General features: G+C 40.0%; 1 protein-coding gene across 6 annotated transcripts in view; it reads left to right on the top strand.

Moving 5' to 3' along the window:
- KIAA1958 (KIAA1958 ortholog) overlaps nt 1-15,326 on the top strand; it is a 245,450-nt gene extending 230,124 nt beyond the window's left edge. For 2 of the 6 annotated variants that reach the window (XM_060199959.1, XM_060199957.1), the window contains 2 exons: nt 10,855-14,067; nt 14,808-15,326. In XM_060199959.1, the coding sequence (XP_060055942.1) occupies nt 10,855-10,876 (22 nt within the window). In that variant the 3' untranslated portion in view covers nt 10,877-14,067; nt 14,808-15,326. Of the gene's footprint in view, nt 1-10,854; nt 14,163-14,807 lie in introns of those variants that run through there. The other 4 variants (XM_007534758.2, XM_060199953.1, XM_060199955.1 and 1 more) reach the window with 4 other exon arrangements.
- Nucleotides 15,327-19,491: the final 4,165 nt, after the last annotated feature.

Below are 19,491 nucleotides of genomic sequence, written 5' to 3' on the forward strand. Positions count from 1 at the left end.
AGGATGTGATCGGCGGATGCAATAACATTTGGTATGAATTGAGAGAAGCATGCAGGAAAGTGAGCCCCGCCCCAGAGGTTCCAGGACTGGGGGAAATATAGGCTCTATAGTGGAAGCGGGAGGTTCCTGCTGTCTTAGGGTTTAAGAAGACAATAGATTGACTTATGTATGTTAAACCAGCCTTGCATTCCTGGGATAATTCCCACTTGGTCGTGATGAACAATATTTTTGATATACTGCTGTATCCGGTTGGCCAGGATCTTGTTTACTATTTTGGCATCTATGTTCATCAGAGATACTGGTCTGTAGTTTTCCTTTTTTGTTGTGTCCCTATCTGCTTCTTGTATTAGGTTGATGTTGGCTTCATGGAAGGTGAAAGGGATCCTTCGATCTTGTGGAAAAACTTTAGAAGTATAGGTATTAACTGTTTCCTGAAGGTTTTGTAGAATTCATTTGTGAAGCCATCTGGTCCAGGACTTTTGTTCTTGGGAAGATTATTAACTGTTTTGATTTCTTTGTCTGTGATTGGTGCATTTAGGTTTTGTAGTTCTTCTTGGTTCAGTTTTGAGACCTCTAATATATTTTTTAAAATTTTATTTATTTTCCCTTTTGTTGCTCTTGTTGTTGTTATAGATGTCATCATTGTTGGATAGGACAGAGAGAAATGGAGAGAGGAGGGGAAGATGGGGAGAGAAATATAGACACCTGAAACCTGCTTTACCACCTAATAAGGGACTCCCCTGCAGGTGGGGAGCCGGGGGCTTGAACCAGGATCTTTATGCTGGTCCCTGCACTTTGCGCGATATGCACTTAATCTGAAGTGCTACCGCCCGACTCCCCTTGGTTCAGTTTTGGAAGGGCATATGTTTCTAGGAATTCTTCCATTTCTTCCAGATTCTGTAGCTTGGTGGCATATAGTTCCTCATAGAAGTTTTGCATGATTTTCTGGATTTCTGTGTTGTCAGTTGCGATATCACCTCTATTGTTTACAATTATATTAATTTGAGTCTTCTCCCCTTTTTTTAGTGAGTCTGCCTAGGAGTTTGTCAATCTTGTTTAATTTTTCAAAGAGCCAACATTTGGCTTCATTGATCTTTGGTATGGTTCTCTTATTTTCAATGTTGTTTATTTCTGCTCTAATTTTAGTGATTTCTGTCCTTCTGGTTGCTTTAGGGTTCCTTTGTTCCGTTTCCTCTAAGTCCTTAAGGTGTGCAGTAAGGTCTTTTATTTGACCTTTTTATGTTCTTTAATATGTGATTGTATGGCTATGAGTTTCCCTCTCAGTACTGCTTTAGCTATGTCCCAAATATTTTGATAGCTTGTGTCTTCATTTTTGTTTGTTTCCAGGAACATTTGAATTACTTGCTTGAGTGTATCTCTAATCCAGTGGTTCTTAAGCAGTATGTTGTTGAGTTTCCAAATTCTGTGTCTTTTAGTAATTTTCTGTTTGTTGTTAAATGTTAGCTTTACTCCACTGTAGTCTGAGAAGATACTTGGGATGATTTCAATGTTCTTGAATTTGTTGATTCTGTCTTTGTTGCCTAACATGTGGTCTATCGTTGAGTATGTGCTGTGTGGATTTGAAAAGAATGTGTATTCCAGTTTTGGGGGTGAAGAGCTCTGAAAATGTCCAGGAGGTCTAATCTGTCCATCTCTTCATCTAATTCTTTTGTTTCTTTGTTGATTCTCTGCTTTGTTGATCTGTCTAAGTGTGAGAGTGGGGCGTTAAAGTCTCCCAGTATTATTGTATTACTATTGATGTATTTTTGTAGTTTTTTCAGTAGGTGTTTGATGTATTTAGATGGTCCCTCATTGGGTGCATAGATGTTAATAAGTGTTAAATCCTCTTGGTTGATTGATCCTCTAATCATTATGTAATGGCCTTGCCTATCTTTTTTTACTTTATTTAATTTAAAGTCTATGGTGTCAGAGAGGAGAATGGCTGTTCCTGCCTTTTTTGTGGTCCATTAGCATGTATGATAGTTTTCCATCCTTTCACTGTAAGTCTGTATTTGTCTTGTTGGGTCAGATGGGATTCTTGCAAGCAGCATATTGTTGGGTTGTGTTTCCTGATCCATTCTCCCACTCAGTGCTTTTAATGGGTGAGTTTAAGCCATTGACATTTATTGATATTATGAATTTAATGTATTGTAGTGCCATAATTTAACAATTTTTTAATTTGCTCTGACATATGGTAAGTATTATGATATATGATATATGGTAAGTATTATGGTCATGTTCTTGTTTATAAGAGGTCTTTTAGAACCTCTTTCAGGGAAGGCTTGGTGATGGTTGCCTCCTTTTTCTGTTGCCTGTCTGAGAAGGTTTTGATCCCTCCATCTAGTTTGAATGAAAGTTTAGCAGGATATATTATCCTTGGTTGAAACTCTTTTTCATTCAGGGCTTGATAGATATCTTGGAATTCTCTTCTGACCTTTAGAGTTTGAGTGGAGAAGTCCGATGATAATCTTATGGGTTTTCCCCTGTATGTGACTTTTTGTTTTTCTCTTGCAGCCTTTGGGATCCTTTCTTTATCCTTACTTCTTTTCGTTGTAACTATGATGTGTCTTGGTGTCTTCAGGTCTAGGTTGATTCTGTTTGGGACTCTCTGGGCCTCTTGAATCTTAATGTCCTTTCTGTTGTTTAGGTCTGGGAAGTTTTCTTTTATTATTTCCTCTAGAATGTTTACTTCCTTTCCTCTCCTTCATCCTCTGGTAGGCCAATTATATGAATGTTACTTCTTTTGAGATCACCCATCTGTCTCTGTTGTTGTTTTCAGTGTCTCTCAATCTCTTTTTGAGCTCTTTTATCTCTTTTTTAGTTTTCTCTATCTTATCCTCTGTCTGGCTAATTCTATTTTCTGCTTCTATTAGCCTGCTTTCCTTTCCCTCAGTTTCTTTCTTCAGTTCTTTTATAGTATTAGCTTATTCTGCTAATTGACCTTTTAGTTCAGCTATTTCAGCTTTCAGTTCTCTAATTACCTCAATGTAGCTAGTATTTTCCTTGAGGGTCTCATCCGTTGTTTCCCTAATTCTGATATACTTTTCCTCTAAAGTTGTCTTCATTTCTGTGATTATGAGGTTTACTACTGCTTGCATACTTTTCTTATCTATGGTTACTTTGACTGATTTGAGGTTTCTTCTGGACTCCTGTCTTGATTCATTGTGGTAGCAGTTTTATTTGCTCTTGATTTAACCATTTTTATTGATTTTTTTTTTATATTTCTGTTCTGTCATTCTCAGTTGTTGTGTTTTGAGTACAAGCCATGCTATACTAAATACCTTTATGACAAATGTAGTCACCAACCTCAGAAATTACAGCAAAAGTAACTGAAGCAAGGATTGATGCAGTTTAATCAATACCAGTTAGCTAAATAACACCTCCAGTCCAAGAAAAAATAGCAATCAAATCCAAAAGAAAAAGAAAGAGAAAGGAAAAAAGGGAAAGCAAGAATAGACAATTATGCAAATCTACTGTCCACTGTAAACTCTAGGGATAGCAAGAGGAGAAAGGGAAGTAGAGAAGAGAAACACACACAGAGTCCACTCTGAGTCAGATTTCTTCCCCAAAATAATTCACAAATGAGCATCAGTGAATTCAGACAGCATAAGAAGAAGATAGAAAAGAAGACAAGAACAAGAAAAAGAGAGAAAAAAAAAGAGCAGTGAAAGGAAAGAGTTTTGGTTTTTTTTTTAATTAGGTAGGAGGAGGGTAAAAGGAGAGTGGAGGGAAGAGGTAGAGTGAAACAAGTACCTCTCACAATGGGTAGGACACCTAGTCACCTAGCAATGGAAAAAACAATAACAGTTAATTTTGGTCAACCTGAAGAAGGAGGGGGAAAAGGGACACACACACACACACACACATATATAATAGTAATAATAAAATAGAATAGAGTAAAAAACCCTAACAGTCAGTCTTCAGCTTGGATGGCTCCAGATTGGCTCAGGCAGCCTGAGCAAAGACAACCAATTGTAAGAAGTATCCAAAAAAAAAAAACCTTCCAAGTAATCTTTCCCAGGCAGGGGTGAGGCTCTGATTGGTCAGATATTTTGTCGCTCAAATAGAGCTCCAGCCACTTAGGAAAAAAAAAAAAGAGAGAGAGAGAGAGAAGGAAATCAAAAAGGAAAAGGATTGGAATGACACCCCTGGTGAGCCAGGAATCTTGGTAAAGAAAATAGCTCAGCAGGAAGTCTGCTAGGAACAGCTGTCCAATCCCTAGGGTCTGGTTCTAGGCTGGGGGCGAGGGGTGAGCTTCAGAAATAATCAAAAGATTTCCTTTCTTTTTCCTCCGTTTTCTAACCCAAGAGTGAGCTTTAGTACCCCTTATTCACCCTCCTTCTGATGGCCCAGTATGCTACCCTATCCAGCGAATCCTAGGTCACAGGCCACTGCGCATTGGAGCTCACACCAGCAGCTGCCTCCAAGTCGGCATGTTGGCTCCGCCCATGGTTTATTTCAATCTTTCCATCTCCTTTTTCTTGCTTTTCTCCCACATTAAGACCTGGAGTTCCTGAGAGTGTACATCCATCTTCCTACTACATTTTCTTTTTTTCCTTTTAGTTTTCCTAGTTTATGCCTGCCTTTGTTTAGGAGCATTTTAACTGCCTTTTTTTTTCCTTGTAAGGCACTAGGGATAGGATATGAAAGACATTAAACAATATATATTTCTGCAATAAAAAAGCTTCTTGTATATTTCTCATGGGATCCCAAAGAAATAAGGAGGAGAAATAAAAATTCCTGCTGGAGTATTTACAATGTACTCAGCTGTTGAAATGTTTGAAATGCAGTCAAGGAAGTAATTTAACACATTTCTAATACCCTTAAATATAGTAATAATTTTAAGATCTGGCCAAATTTAAAGAACCAAATGTGTCATTTATGACATTATTAAAAAATCTAACCCTCATCAAGAACAAATGAACTTTTGACAGTTAATTATTAATACTGTTTTTGTGGTTTATAGTTATTAACTGTCCCTAGGATAATGGACCATAAAGGGAAGGATGCGGTTTGATCTCCCCTTGAGTAGAGTACAGAATGATTTGTATGTTTCCATTTGTCCTATATTCTCAAGACATGAGAAGACTATGGACAGTACATTGTCATGAATTTCTTTTGCTCTCTTGTTATTTCTCAATGTAATTATCCCACCATGTTCTCCACATACCAGTCATTCATATAAACCCTTTGCAATGTTTGTGATAACTAAGTTCACTTATTCTATTTATTTGATATTTTAAAATTCTTTTTTTTTCTACTGAATTCATGTAAAAGCACAGATTTTATTATATTTACTTTCAATGAGAGACCCCAGAGCACTGCTCAGCCCTGGTTTATGGTGGTGATGAGGATTGAACTTGAGTTCTTAGAGCCTCAGGCATGAGAAGTCTTTTGCAGAACAATTATGATGTCTCCCCAGCCCCATGAAATAACATTTAATACAGGGTTCCCATGGCCAAACCATTTGGACACAAATTCCAGCTATACTTCTTATTTGTTCCATCACTTTGACCAAGTTATTTGGCCTATGCTTGCTTCCATTTCTCATCCTTACGTGAAGGATAGCAACAACTCTACCTTACAGATATTAGGTGATAAAAATTAAGTAAGACGATATATATATCACCTTGAACAATGTGTGGTACCTAGTAACTATCAAAAAAAAAAAGTGACTGGGAGGCATCTTAACACTAGCATAGAACTTAATGCCCCAGGCCTGAAAGATCCCAGATTCAGTCCCTGGCACTGTCATATGCCCTAGCAGAATAGTGCTCTAGTCTTGCATTCTTTCTCTTATAAAAATAAATATTTTAAATGATAATAGTAACTATGGTTAATATTATATTACTACATAAATGCTGTATTACTTGTAATAGAGATAGTTATATAATTATTATAATTTTAAGTATTTGTGTATACCATCAGTAGCATCAGCAGAGGCACAATAACCACATTTTAATTTTTCTGTCTCCAGGGTTATTGCTGGATCTTGTTCCAACACTATGAATCCATTGCTCCTGGAGGCCATTTTTTCCATTTTACTGGATAGGATAGAGAGAAATTGAGAGGGAGGGGGAGCAAGAGAGGAGGAGAAAGATACCTATAGACCTACTTCACCTCTTGCAAAGCAACCCCCCTGCAGGTGTGGAGCCGGGGGCTTGAACCTGGGTTTTTGCACAGGTCCTTGCACTTAGTAATATGTGTGCTTAACCTGTTGTGCTACCGCCTGGCCCCCAATAACCACACTTTGAGAGATAGCCTAAAACCCTTTTCCACTTTAAAATTATCTTATGTTTGGCTTTCAGGAGAATTTATTGGGTTGTCAGAAAAGTCTTAGCATATGTTTGTACACAAAAAAATGCATCAACTTTCCAACAACCCAACATTATAATTGTCTCCTGGTTTTTCTAGTATATCAGTAGACTACTTTTCTCAGGCTTCTCATCCATTGATACTGTCATTTACATGATTCAGTTTTTAAAATACTGTTTTTATTTTTACTTTAATGAGAGAGAGACAGAGACAGACAGGCAGACAGACAGATTAGAGCACTATTCTGGTTTATGATGTATAGGATTGAACCTGAAACCTCAGAGCCTCAGGCATGGAAGTCTTTTGCATAGCCATTATGAGATCTCTCCAGCTATATTGATTCTTTTTTATAAACGTTGCCAGGTCAATTTAATCAATTCCTGTAACTTTTGTATAAGTAGACCCACACTATCTAAACATTACCAACTGGGGTTCTTCATCTGAACCATAAAATGCAAACAACTAGTGTGTCCTTTTTTTCTCAGTTTTCCCCAGAAGGACAGAATTACATAACCAGTGCAATTCTATGTTTTTGTGTGGGTTTTTTGTTTTGTTTTGTTTTCCTTCTTCTTCTTCTTTCTTCTTTTTTCAGAATAGTTATCCTACTAGTGTGGTCTCGTGAGTTTGCTTCACATAGTCCCATCTTTATTCTGGGCCTTCCATACATATTTAAATGTTCTAGCTGCTATATTAAATATTCTTAACTGTGGGGTGAGAGGGAGGGCAGGGAACAGATGAGAATGTTATTACAATAAGTAACCTAGGAAAATGATGTTGGCTTGGAACAAGATGATAGTGGCTCCTGGGGTTCTGGATACATTGAGACTAAAACTGACAAGACTGAAAGAGTAGGAGAAAGGAGTCTAGAATGACTCTTATGTGTAAGAGCTGTGCAAATGGCAATTTACTGACTGAGAAAGAGGAATGCCAGCAGAAACATACTCTGGGTTCATACTCTACTGAAAGTCAGATTATAACCTGGTGCCTATAGACCCCCAAGTGGAGGTATTGTGTGAAAACAGATATAGGAATCTGATGATTGAGGGTGTTTTTCTTAATTTTCACTGCATAACAAACTGGCCAAGGGTCCAGGAAGTGGCTCAGCAGTACAGTGTATGTGTTGCATGTGAGAGTGATCATGGATTCACTGAATAATATGGCAGAGCAGTGTTATGGTCAGTCTCTTCTCAGCTCAAAACAAGTCAACAAACCGCCACCCCCCAAACCTAAGGTTTTAAACTAACATTTTACTTATTATTTTTAATTTTAATTTTTTTTTATTTAAGAAAGGATACATTAACAAAACCGTAGGATAGGAGGGGTACAATTCCACACAATTCCCACCACCCAATCTCCATATCCCACCCCCTCCCCTGATAGCTTTCCCATTCTCTATCGCTTTGGGAGCATAGACCCAGGATCATTGTGGGTTGCAGAAGGTGGAAGGTCTGGCTTCTGTAATTGCTTCCCTGCTGAACGTGGGTGTTGACTGGTCAATCCATACTCCCAGTCTGCCTCTCTCTTTCCCTAGTAGGGTGGGTCTTTGGGGAAGCGGAGCTCCAGGACACATTGGTGGGGTCGTGAGTCCAGGGAATTCTGGTCAGCATCATGCTGGCATCCGGGACCTGGTGACTGAAAAGAGAGTTAACATACAAAGCCAAACAAATTGTTGAACAATCATGGACCTAAAGGCTGGAATAGTGCAGACTTACTATTTTTTAAGCAGACCATTGTTCAGTTCTGGCTTATGGTGGTGCGGGGTATTGAATTTGGGATTCTAGAACCTTAGGCATAAGAGTCTGTTTGCATGACCATTATGTTATCTACCCCAGCGCTAGCTACATTTTACTATTCCTTACAATTCTGGGAGTTGAGTTGGCTCATCTGGGCAATTCTGGTCTATGTGATATGACCTGGAGTTAGTCACTTGGTTGTATTCAGCTAGTAGCTACTGAGAAGGACAGTCCAATGTGGCTTCACTGGCACCATGTAGCTTTCCATGTGCTTAGCTTGGACTTCTTCACAGCATGGTGATTACAGGAGTCTGATTCCTTATTTAGCCACTGGCTTCTTCAGAGAAGAAAAGTATAGAGGCTTTGAGATCTCTTAAAGGATCGGTCAAAAAGACTCAACACAGTCCAGTTCAGCACCAGCAACCAGTCATAGGTGCCTTGTTACAACTCTTTTGATCAAAAGGAATTTAGTTCTTTCCTTTTCCATTTACCAAAATAAGTCACAAAACTACTTCATATACAGGAGAGGGCAAACTACCTTTTGATGGGTACAGTGGCATATATGCCTTTAGGGGTTGGAAAAGTCTTTGAAAAACAAATCGTTTATTTATTTATTTATTTATTTATTTATTGTTTCCAGGGTTATTGCTGGGGCTCTATGAATCCACTGCTCCTGGAGGCCATTTTTTCCCCATTTTATAGCTTTTGTTGTTGTATTTATTGTTGTTATCATTGCTGTTGTTGGATAGGACAGAGAAATTGAAAGAGGAGGGGAAGACAGAGTTGGGGAGAGAAAGATAGGCACCCGCAGACCTGCTTCACTGCTTGTGAAGAAATCCCCTAAGGGGGTGGGTTTGGGAACTGAAACTGGGATCCTTATGCTGATTCTTGCATTTTGTGCCACGTGTGCTTAACCCACTGCGCTACCACCCAGCCCCCAAAACATGATATTTTAAGATTATTTGGGAAATGACTGCAGGTAGGAAATGAGCAGGTTGTCTTTAAGGCTTTTCAACACTTCGCATTTGGAGAAGTCAGAAAATGCTTCTGTAAGCAAGTTCAAGTAAGACAAAGGAATAAAAATACACTATTGGGGCACAGAGTGGGTTGGGGGGAAGGGATTGGGCAGTATGCTCCTGGAGGATCACATATTATCACGTGCAAGGATCCGGACTCAAGCTTCTAGTCCCCACCTGCAGAGAGGAAGCTTCACAAGTGGTTTCTTTCTATCTCCCCCTTCCCTCTCAATTTCTCTCTTTCCTATAAAATAAAAAAGAAAGGGGAGAAATTGGCTATTGGATTTGGCCAAGTGGAGATCACTGGTGATTTTACAAAAACTGTTTCAATGTACCTATGATGAGAGAAGTTTAACTGGAGTGAACTTCACAATGAGAGAGAAAAGAGATAATGAGTACTGCTAGCATAATCTTTGGGAGAGATGCTATACAAAGAAAAGGAAAGGGAGCAAACAGAATGGAATGTAGCTCAATGAAAAAGAAATATGGAAACATGGCTATCAGCCTTCAAAAACAGTGTTTGGGCCAGACAATGGTGCACTCAGTTAAGCACACGTTACCTACCATACACAAGAACCTGGGTTCAAGCCCTTGGCTCCCATTTGTGGAGGGAAGCTTCACAATGGTATATAATACCACCACCACCACCCCCCACACACACATGCACAACTTTTTTATGGTCTTCATGTAGTGTTCTCAGGAAATGGAAGTATATCCATAAGACTTGGAAAACTTGTCTGTGTTGCCATTTGGATAACATGTCCAACCTTGAATTAGTTTCTGTTCTTTGTAAAGTATGTGCTTGCTGGCTGTGGCAAAAGGGAATTATCCTGCTTGGATTTGAGCAGGTAAACTTTTTGCTGTCACTTCACTGGTAAGAACGTGCACTTCAGCATTAGAGAGGTGGTTCAGTGGTAAAACACAGGACTTGAACGCCCATGCTCAGCGGAGAAGCAGCTCCAGAAGCCAGAACTCGGGGGTCGGACAGTAGCACAGTGGGTTAAGCACATGTGGCATGAAGTGCAAGTACCCGGGTAAAGATCTAGATTTGAGCCCCCAGCTCCCCACCTGCAGGGATCGCTTCACAGGCCATGAAGCACGTCTGCAGGTGTCTTATCTTTCTTTCCCCGTCTCCCCCTCCTCTCTCCATTTCTCTGTCTTATTCAACAATGACAATAAAACAAGGGCAACAAAAGGGGGGGAAGCCAGAAATCCTACCTTCTGCCCCCCATAAATAACCTTGATCCATACTCCCAGAAGGGGAGAAGTGATAGGATGAAGTTAAGAGCACTCTACACTCCAGCTCCATCAGCACCCAGAGAGAAGGAAATAAGGAGAGAGGGACATAAGGAGGTAGCTAAGATGTTATGAGTGGCTTAGAGAGGATTGAATCAAAAAAAAAAAAAAAAAAGAAAGGGAACTATGTATAAATGTGGACAGATAGCTGTAGAGAAGATGGTTGGCCCATGTCTACAACTTTAGGGTAACTGTGGTGGATTGTAATGGGGAGTGAAGATTCAGAACTCTGGTGGTGGGAATAGTATGAATTCAAACCCCTGTCGACATGTAATATAAAAGTAAAATAAAATTTTCAAAAAGTAAAACAGGACTTGCATGCCTGAGGTCCTGACTTGCATGCACAAGGTTCAGCACTTAGAATATGCTGATTCTCCTATCAATGTATATTTTTAATGGAAAAAAAATATACCCACTCCACTACCTCACTGACCTATGAAGGTTAAATGAGTACTGTGTACCTTTTTTTTTTTTCTCTCTCTCTCTTTCTGAAGATTGTTACAGGTGGAGATATAGAAGAAAGCATGGGGAGAGAAGGCAGAAAAAGGACAGAGGTAAGGAGAAATTTGGTGGAAGGGTCCAACAACTAAGAGATAGCAGAAGTAGATGGGACTGAAGTTGGGATGTGGGTATAAACTGAACACACCTATATAAATTCTCAACAGAAATTATTCAAAAATATTCTTCTGGTGCCTTACAAGTTTCATTTTTCAAGAACTGATAGAAACCTAGTGGGCTAATCTCTGTGTTCAAAAATATTCAATAGCTCCCAGCTGTGTTCTAGCCTAAAGCTATGTACATTTCCCTGGAATTCAAGTTCTCTAGTGTAGGAGTCCAGCCTACCTTTGACTTCATTTTTTTAAATTTTAATTTATTGGGGAATTAATGGTTTACATTCAACAGTAAATACAATAGTTTGTACATGCATAACATTCCCCAGTTTCCCATACAACCCCCATTTCTAATTATCATCTTATACAAATCAATCTCTGCTCCAGACAAACTTTTGGTTGTTTCACAACCCCTTCCTACAACTCCCTTCATCTCTACTTTGGTGCAGGTCCTTAAAATCCTTTTCACCTATCTTTTTTTTTAAAGTATTTTTAGAAAATTATTTATTATTGGATAGAAAAAGAAAGAAATTGAGAGTGGAGGGGGAGATAAAGAGGGAGAGAGATACCTGCACCTACAGCTCTACTTCACCACAAGTGAAGCTTTCTTCCTGCAGGTGGGAACCAGGGGCTTGAACCTGGGCTCTTTTTTTTTTTTTTTTCCCTTTTGTTGCCATTGTTTTTGTCCTTGTTGTTGGATAGGACAGAGAGAAATAGAGAGAGGAGGGGAAGACAGAGAGGGGGAGAGAAAGACAGAAACCTGCAGACCTGCTTCACCGCCTGTGAAGCTACTCCCCTGCGGGTGGGGAGCCGGGGGCTTGAACCGGATCTTTCCGCCGGTCCTTGCGCTTTGCGCTGCATGCACTTTACCTATTGCACCACCACCCAGCTCCCGAACCTGGGTTCTTGTGCACTGTAGTGTGTGTAATCACTGCCTGACCCCTTCTCCCATCTTTCCTGGCTAAAAGTCTCTCATTTAAAAAAAAAAAAATCATGCAATGAGTGCCACCCCAGCATGCTTCACTTCAGACTGTGACCAGAGACTTCAGGTGTGGAATGACAACTCTTCAACTTCATCACTCGGGTGAGACCTTTCCTTTCATAGTATTCTCTAATTCCGTTCCAGGTGGTCCACTCCCCAATAAAGTCCCCAAACCTAGATATAGTCCAGGTCCCCTGAGATAGAGCATAGATTCGCCCGTGCCCATAAACTAGGGGAAAAATATATACCTGAAAGCAGAAGTACACAAGAGCATGCAGGGAATACCCCCAACACTTCATCTGCACTATTCCAGTCTTTAGGTCCATGATTGTTCAACAATTTGTTTGGCTTTGTATATTAACTCTCTTTTCAGCCGCCAGGTTCTGGATGCCAGCAAGATGCTGACCAGACTTCCCTGGACAGACGACCCCATCAATGTGTGCTGGAGCTCCACTTCCTCAGATCCCCACCCTATTAGGGAAAGAGAGAGGCAGACTGGGAGTATGGATCAACCAGTCAATGCCCATGTTCAGCGGGGAAGCAATTACAGAAGCCAGACCTTCCACCCTCTGCAACCCACAACGACCCTGGATCCATACTCCCAGAGAGATAGAGAATGGGAAGGCTATCAGGGGAGGGGATGGGATATGGAGATCAGGTTATGGGAATTGTGCGGAATTGTACCCCTCTTATTCTATGGTTTTGTTAATGTCTCCTTTCTTAAATAAAAATAAAATAATTTTAAAAAAGAAAAAAAAATCATCTTACTATGTAAGTCAAGAGAGACAGAGAGAGACCAGAGTACTACTAAGGCACAGGTGGTGTCAGAGGTGAATCAAGAGCCTCTAGTCTTACAATCTTATCAGCTAAGCTATTTCTCTTAGCTGCTGAAATCCTCTCATCTTGAATTTCAAGTTCAACTGCTTGTTCTCTGGTCCTTCAAGGCTGTTGCACTCATCCTTTCCTTACTGTGTGGCACTCAGTGTTAGCTACTATGTTTTTTTTTTTTTTCTTTACCAGAACACTGTTCAGCTCTGGCTTATGGTGGTGCAGGGGACTGAACCTGGGGCTTTGAAGCCTCAGGTATGAGAGTCACTTTGCATAACCATTATGCTATCTACCCTCTGCCCAGCTACTATGCTTCTTGTCTCACCTGTTCTAGATTGTCAGGTTAAGGACTGGAAATACCTTCCTCCATTCATTGTTTGTTCTTTATCTGCTCATTAAAAAAAAAATGTCAGTGACCTAGTACTTATTCATACACATGACAACTGGGACTTTCCTGTAGATCTACAGATGTTTTGCAAAAATTTATACAAGCTCTCTCAGGAGTCACTATGTTGACATCTTTAAAAAGTTGATACTAACGGGACCAAAAAGTGACTCACCCTGTACTGTGTGAGGATCTGGGTTTGATCTCCCTGACCACCACATGGGAGTCTGTATCAGGCAACCTTCATGAGTGGTGGAGTGGCTTTATGGTGCCTTTCCTTCTATTTTCCTCTGTCAGTCTGTCAAGCTCTATTCTTAAAAAATAATAAGATGGGTGTCTATTATATGCCAAACACTTGAATAAAAAAGAAAAGCAGTCAGTAAATACTGGCTGAGCCTAATACTATTGAAATGGGCCAGACTTGTGCTAGCTGAGGGATTTAGGTAAGTGGAGCTCAAGAGCACTAATGAGTTGACATTATCTTTGTTGATCTTCAAGTCTCAGCATAGCCCTATTTGCCAAAACCCTAATGTCAATGGACATTAAACTCATAAAGGCTTAGTTTCTGTTGCCAATGTGAACCAAAGAACTGAGACCATTTAATGAGACAGCTCATACATTATTCAGGGTGAAAAAATCTGCCTTTGAAACTGAGTTACTATTTTTATTCCAGAGTCATACAAAACACTATTATCTGCTAGATAGCAATGGCTTTCAATGTTTTTTTTTTTTTTTTTTCGGATAGGACAGAGAGAAATGGAGAGAGGAGGGGAAGACAGAGGGGGAGAGAAAGATAGACACCTGCAGACCTGCTTCACCACCTGTGAAGTGACTCCCCTGCAGATGGGGAGCCGGGGGCTCAAACCGGGATCCTTATACTGGTCTTTGTGCTTTGTGCCAGGTGCGTGCACTTAACCCACTGCGTTACCACCTGACTCCCTGGTTTTCAATGTTTTGTCATTACTCTCAATAAAAGAAATGCCTTTTGTCATGACCCATGTCATATACTGTATATTTTCATTCATTCCTTCAATAAATAGGTACCGACTACCTATTATACACCAAATACTACTCTAAGTGGAAGACAGCAATGAACAAAGAGAAAACAAGGAAGGGGAAAAGGGAACAAACATCTTTGCCTTTAAAGATTTACCTTAACAAATGATAAAAACATACCATAATGTAAATAAAATACAAACACAGAGAAACAGAGATTCATGAAATAAAATTACTGCTACATACAATGTACTTTTATATTTTCTAATTAATTTTTGCAAGGGAAAAAATGCTGGCCTCACACTGTCAAGTTAAAAATCCCAAATAAGAACAGGTTAAAACTTGTACTTCGAGAAAATACTCATAAGACAATGTGTCTATAGGCAGTATGTATTGTTCCTATTTTATGGACATAGTGGAGTGCTAAATAAGAAGTTATATATTTAGTTACCCAAATTCACCCACAATCTGAGGGAAGCAATGCTGGAATTTCACCTTGGTTTCTGAGTCCACTGCTACCTTTTCCACCATGTTCTGCAGTCCTCACAAATGGAGACCTCCAAATTTTCATCTGCACTAATCCAGCCTTTAGGTTCATGAATAGTCAACAATTTGTTTGGCTTTATATATTAACTCTTCTTTCAGCCACCGGGTTCCATATGCTACTGTGATGCCAACTGGACTTCCCTGGACAGACAACCCCACCAATGTGTTCTGGAGTCCTGCTTCCCCAGAGCCCCGCACCACTAGGGAAAGAGAGAGACAGGCTGGGAGTATGGATCAACCTGTCAATGCCCACGTTCATCGGGGAAGCAATTACAGAAGCCAGACCTTCCACCTTCTGCATCCCACAATGACCTGGGTCCATACTCTCAGAGGGATAAAGAATAGGAAAGGTATTTGAGGTATGGAGTTCTGGTGGTGGGAATTGTGTAGAATTGTACCCCTCTTATCCTATGGTTAAGGTTGTCAGTGTTTCCTTTTTTTTTAAACTGAATTTTTTTTTTTAATTTTTAAAAAAATATCTATTGATTCCCTTTTGTTGCCCTTGTTGTTTTACTGTTGTAGTTATCATTGTTATTGTTATTATGTCGTTGTTGGATAGGACAGAGAGAAATGGAGAGAGGAAGGGAAGACAGAGAGGGGGAGAGAAAGACAGACACCTGCAGACCTGCTTCACTGCCTGTGAAGTGACTCCCCTGCAGGTGGGGAGTCGGAGGCTCAAACTGGAATCCTTATACTGGTCCCTGCGCCTGGCGCCACCTGCGCTTAACCTGCTGCACTACCACCCGGCTCCCCAGTGTTTCCTTTTTATAAATAAAAATTGTTAAAAAAAAAAAAAAAAGGAAATTCTGACTCTTGACCCAAGTCATGTAAAAATCTCAGAACTATTTCTAGGTGTATGTGGACTGCCGGTATGCTCAGAATGCCTCTTTCTGTGCATCTATGCTTTTTGACATCTTTACTGCTAAACCAGGATAGGCTCCTTTTCATGGTGATTTCCTTAAATGAAGGCTTCACTCATCTTTCCCCCTAAAGTACAGTACTTTATAGAGTAAATATTAATACACATCAAATTAGCAAGTGATCCAAAGGCAGGAGGTATGGAAATGCTTACTAGCTAAGACTGCAATATTTAGGCAGCATCAACTTAAAGGTCAAGACTAGAAAAAGACTTTGGGGAGAAAAGTCACTTTAGCTAGGCTACAAAAGTCACAAATTAGGTTGAGTCTTCAAAAGTATAAAAACTATATATTTTATTTATTTTCTTATTGTTACTAGATAGATAAATTTAGAACTATGCCAACAAGTTATAGACCAGACAGAATAGAAACTTAGTTAAATTAATTCAAGAAAATGAGGGTCATTATAAGGTAACCCAAAGAACAGGTGGGTGGACCTGAGGCAGTAAAGGAGCCGGAAGCCTCCTGAGCTCAGCTTAGCTCAGCTCAGCTCCTCAGCAGCAGTGGTAAAGGCACTCTGCCAGCTGATACCTATCACAGTGCAGACAGCTGCCAGCACACCAGAATAGCTGAAATGCTCATGACACTGTCAAGATCAGAATTCTCTAGTCCTGCTTTAATTAGTTTGGATTATATGAGTCTGTGTGGTTAATACAAATATATAGAGAAAGAAAAGAAGCTAAAAAAGGAGATGAATTTTGATTTAAATATTAGTCCAAGCTGGAGTTTTTAGGTTTTAAATTTCATCCTATTCAGAGAGGACAGGAACTCAAGGCAAAGATAAGTTCAGATAATTATAATTTCAATCCTATTAACAGTTTTGTAAAAATGCAGATTTCAGCTCAATGACTTAAGTTTCAGGGACCAGCAAATGTCATAACAATGAAATTATCTAACCTATGGTTTCCGACTTTATTTTGAATTACTATTAAAAAAATTTTTTTATTATCTTTATTTATTTATTGGATAGAGACAGCCAGAAGGGAAGGTGGTGATAAAGAGGGAAACAGAGACACCTGTCACTTGCGGCAGCGGGACACAGAAAAAGGAGGTTTGGAGCAGAAAGGGAACTCAATCCTTTATTTGCGCTGGCACCTCAGAGTTGGGTGAGAGAGCAGCAGTTTGGGCCATGTGGAGGTAGCAAAAATGGCAGCCTCATGCAGCAACCTTCCCTGCGTCTAATCCCCAAAGTGAAAGGCAGGCAAGAGAGAAAGGGGCGGAAGAAGGAGGGCTTTTATGGGAATAGCTCTCGCGAGAATGGGAAGAGGGAGGAGTAACCATAGTACTCCAGGGTAGGATAATAACTCTCGTGAGAATGGAAAGGGGGAGGAGTAACCATAGCACTCCAACTATCGCGGGAAATTGACAGTGCCCTGAGGGCACAACATGGCAGATGTGACTGCATCTGCACAATTTCCCAGCATCTCCCCCTTTCCTTATATCTAATGGCCACAGTATAGGAAACTTAGAGTGGAGCAGGCTTCAATGGTTTCAAGGAATGCCTGCTCAGGTGGGAAGATGTAGGATGTTTTTGTGGGGGAGGAAGACTTAGATGGCCGCCAACCTTGTAAGATTTATGTGTCCCCCCTGTGCTCAACCCCTCTGTAGAGAGACTTAGCTGGAGGGACTCATCTTATAGGTTAAACTCTGCCAGTGTGATGTCAAGGGAAGGCTTGGTGTGCAAAAGAACAGTCCCTGTCTCTGGGGGAAGGGCAAGGGTCCGTAATGAGGGGGCATTTCCTATCTCAAAGGGCAGGACCTGTAGGTGGGAGGGCATGGCCTGCCAAGCGGAGGGGCTATTTGACATTGTATAGTCCACAAGGCAACAGTCTGCAAAGTCTATGAACTACTCAGGGTCAGTCTTTGAAAAGCCAGCAGCGTGAAGGGAAGGAAGCTGTTGTAAAATTGTATAAAGTGTCCAAAGGGTAAACCAGCAAGTCCAATATAACTGTCAGTCCAAAGTAGGCGACTAGGGGTAGAAATGGCAGGGGGTGAAACGCTGCAGGAGGAAGGTCAGCTGCTGGAATTCTGCTTCTCTATAGACAGTGAGCTGGAACCACCAAAACGTGACAGACAAAGCAGAAGCAGGAAGCACAGATAGGCAGTAAAAAAGTTCTGTCCTTGGAGTCTGTGAATCAGGTTCTTCAGATCGCGTCAGGTGACATCTAGGGTTTCAGGGGGTGTGCCACTGTAGTCGTGTCATCTAGTGGGTGATATCAGAGTGTGCAGGGGTCCAGATGGTTTTTCCTGGGATTCCTATGAAAGAAACACAAACAGTCTGCTTCTCGTGGTTAGCAGGGCATCTGATTTGAATTTTTTTATAGAAAAAGAGGTTTGGTGCCTTAGCCAACTGAGTATTGGGGGATGTATCTTCCCTATTTATTATTATTATTATTATTATTTTACTTAATTGAGCCTAGGTGTTTGGCGGGCCTTCTCAACAGCCATTTGTCTTTGGGGGTAGTAAGAGATGTCTGTGGCATGGATGATGTTATAAAGGGAAATATCTTTAAATTGTTGGCTGACAAAGGCAGGCCTATAGTGGCAAGATGAGATACATCAGTTAAGTGTGGAAGAATATGTGAATGTTGTTAATTCACATAAGTTGTATATGGAGGAACTTTTTATAGTTTAATATCTTACCATATGAACATATGATTCTTCATATGAAGGCTTGATAGCTGTAATCACTTACTTGTGAAAAAAATAAAACTTGTAACAAGTTAGAGGTTTACTATAATAGATACCTCGATGATTATAATTGTTTTAAATATCTTTATGATTTTGTTTAAAGGTCATCTAATGTTACCTCTTGTAGCAGTCTCTACAGCAGGATCTTCAGACCAATTTTAGTTAAAATATATATTGGCTTTTTAACCATTTTACTTTGGACTATAAACAGACTCAGGTTACTTAGAGAGTTAATGCATGTTAGTGACAATGGTTTTAACATTTACAGTGCCAGATTGATGCCAGATCTGTTGCAGATTAATTTCCATAAGATAGCTTACAGGGCACTTTTGGAGGCACTCCAAAAGTGCCCTGTATAGAGAATTTGTATTTTAGTTTTGGGGATGTATTGTCACATTAAATATTTAGACTTTACCTTAAATAGTTAGTTACTTTTAGCAAATTAATTTTACATTGTCTGGTAATAATGTAGCTTCAAGGTTACACTTTTAACCGTTAAGTTAGTGTTTACCAAACTCGAAACATACCTATAAACATTTAGTTATAGCACACAGGAGAAAAACTTTTGTTATGAAAACATATCATTTTAAAAACAAATTTAGATCTGTCTTTACTCACACAGTTTAAGACTAAGCACTTTACATATATACCAAGACTTATATATAAAAAATCAACAGAGAGAAAAAAAATTTTTTTTGGAATGTTTGTGGAAGTCTCCAGAAACATTGGCTGTGTCCAGCATTTTTATATAAAGTCAATTAAGTTTTAGAGTACTCTGAGCAGATGGGTCATACAAAAATTTTTGGTCATTCAACACACTCACTCACAAAACACAACTAGCCAGTCATAACATAAGACAACCAGAGAAGGGGTAGTAGAGAGGGTTCTGTGAGCCAGATTTTCCAGATTCTGCCATGTCGTATTATGGAACCTGGGATGTATCCTGCATCTAGTCCTCTTGTAGTATTTCTTGTTCTTCAGGGATAGCAGTGCCATCATGCGGGTATTGTCGGACATGGCGGGCAGGAACCCAGACAGGTTTGGAGTAATTCTGTGGGAAAAACGCATGTGAAACCCCTCCCCGTGGTCAATAGGGGCGTTAGGCCCATTCCAAATTTTATCGAGTGGGTCTTTCCATGTGACCTTAATAGCTGGGAGGGTCGATGGTGTTTGCC

Source organism: Erinaceus europaeus, chromosome 10, assembly GCF_950295315.1.
Source record: "Erinaceus europaeus chromosome 10, mEriEur2.1, whole genome shotgun sequence".
Lineage (NCBI taxonomy): Eukaryota > Metazoa > Chordata > Mammalia > Eulipotyphla > Erinaceidae > Erinaceus > Erinaceus europaeus.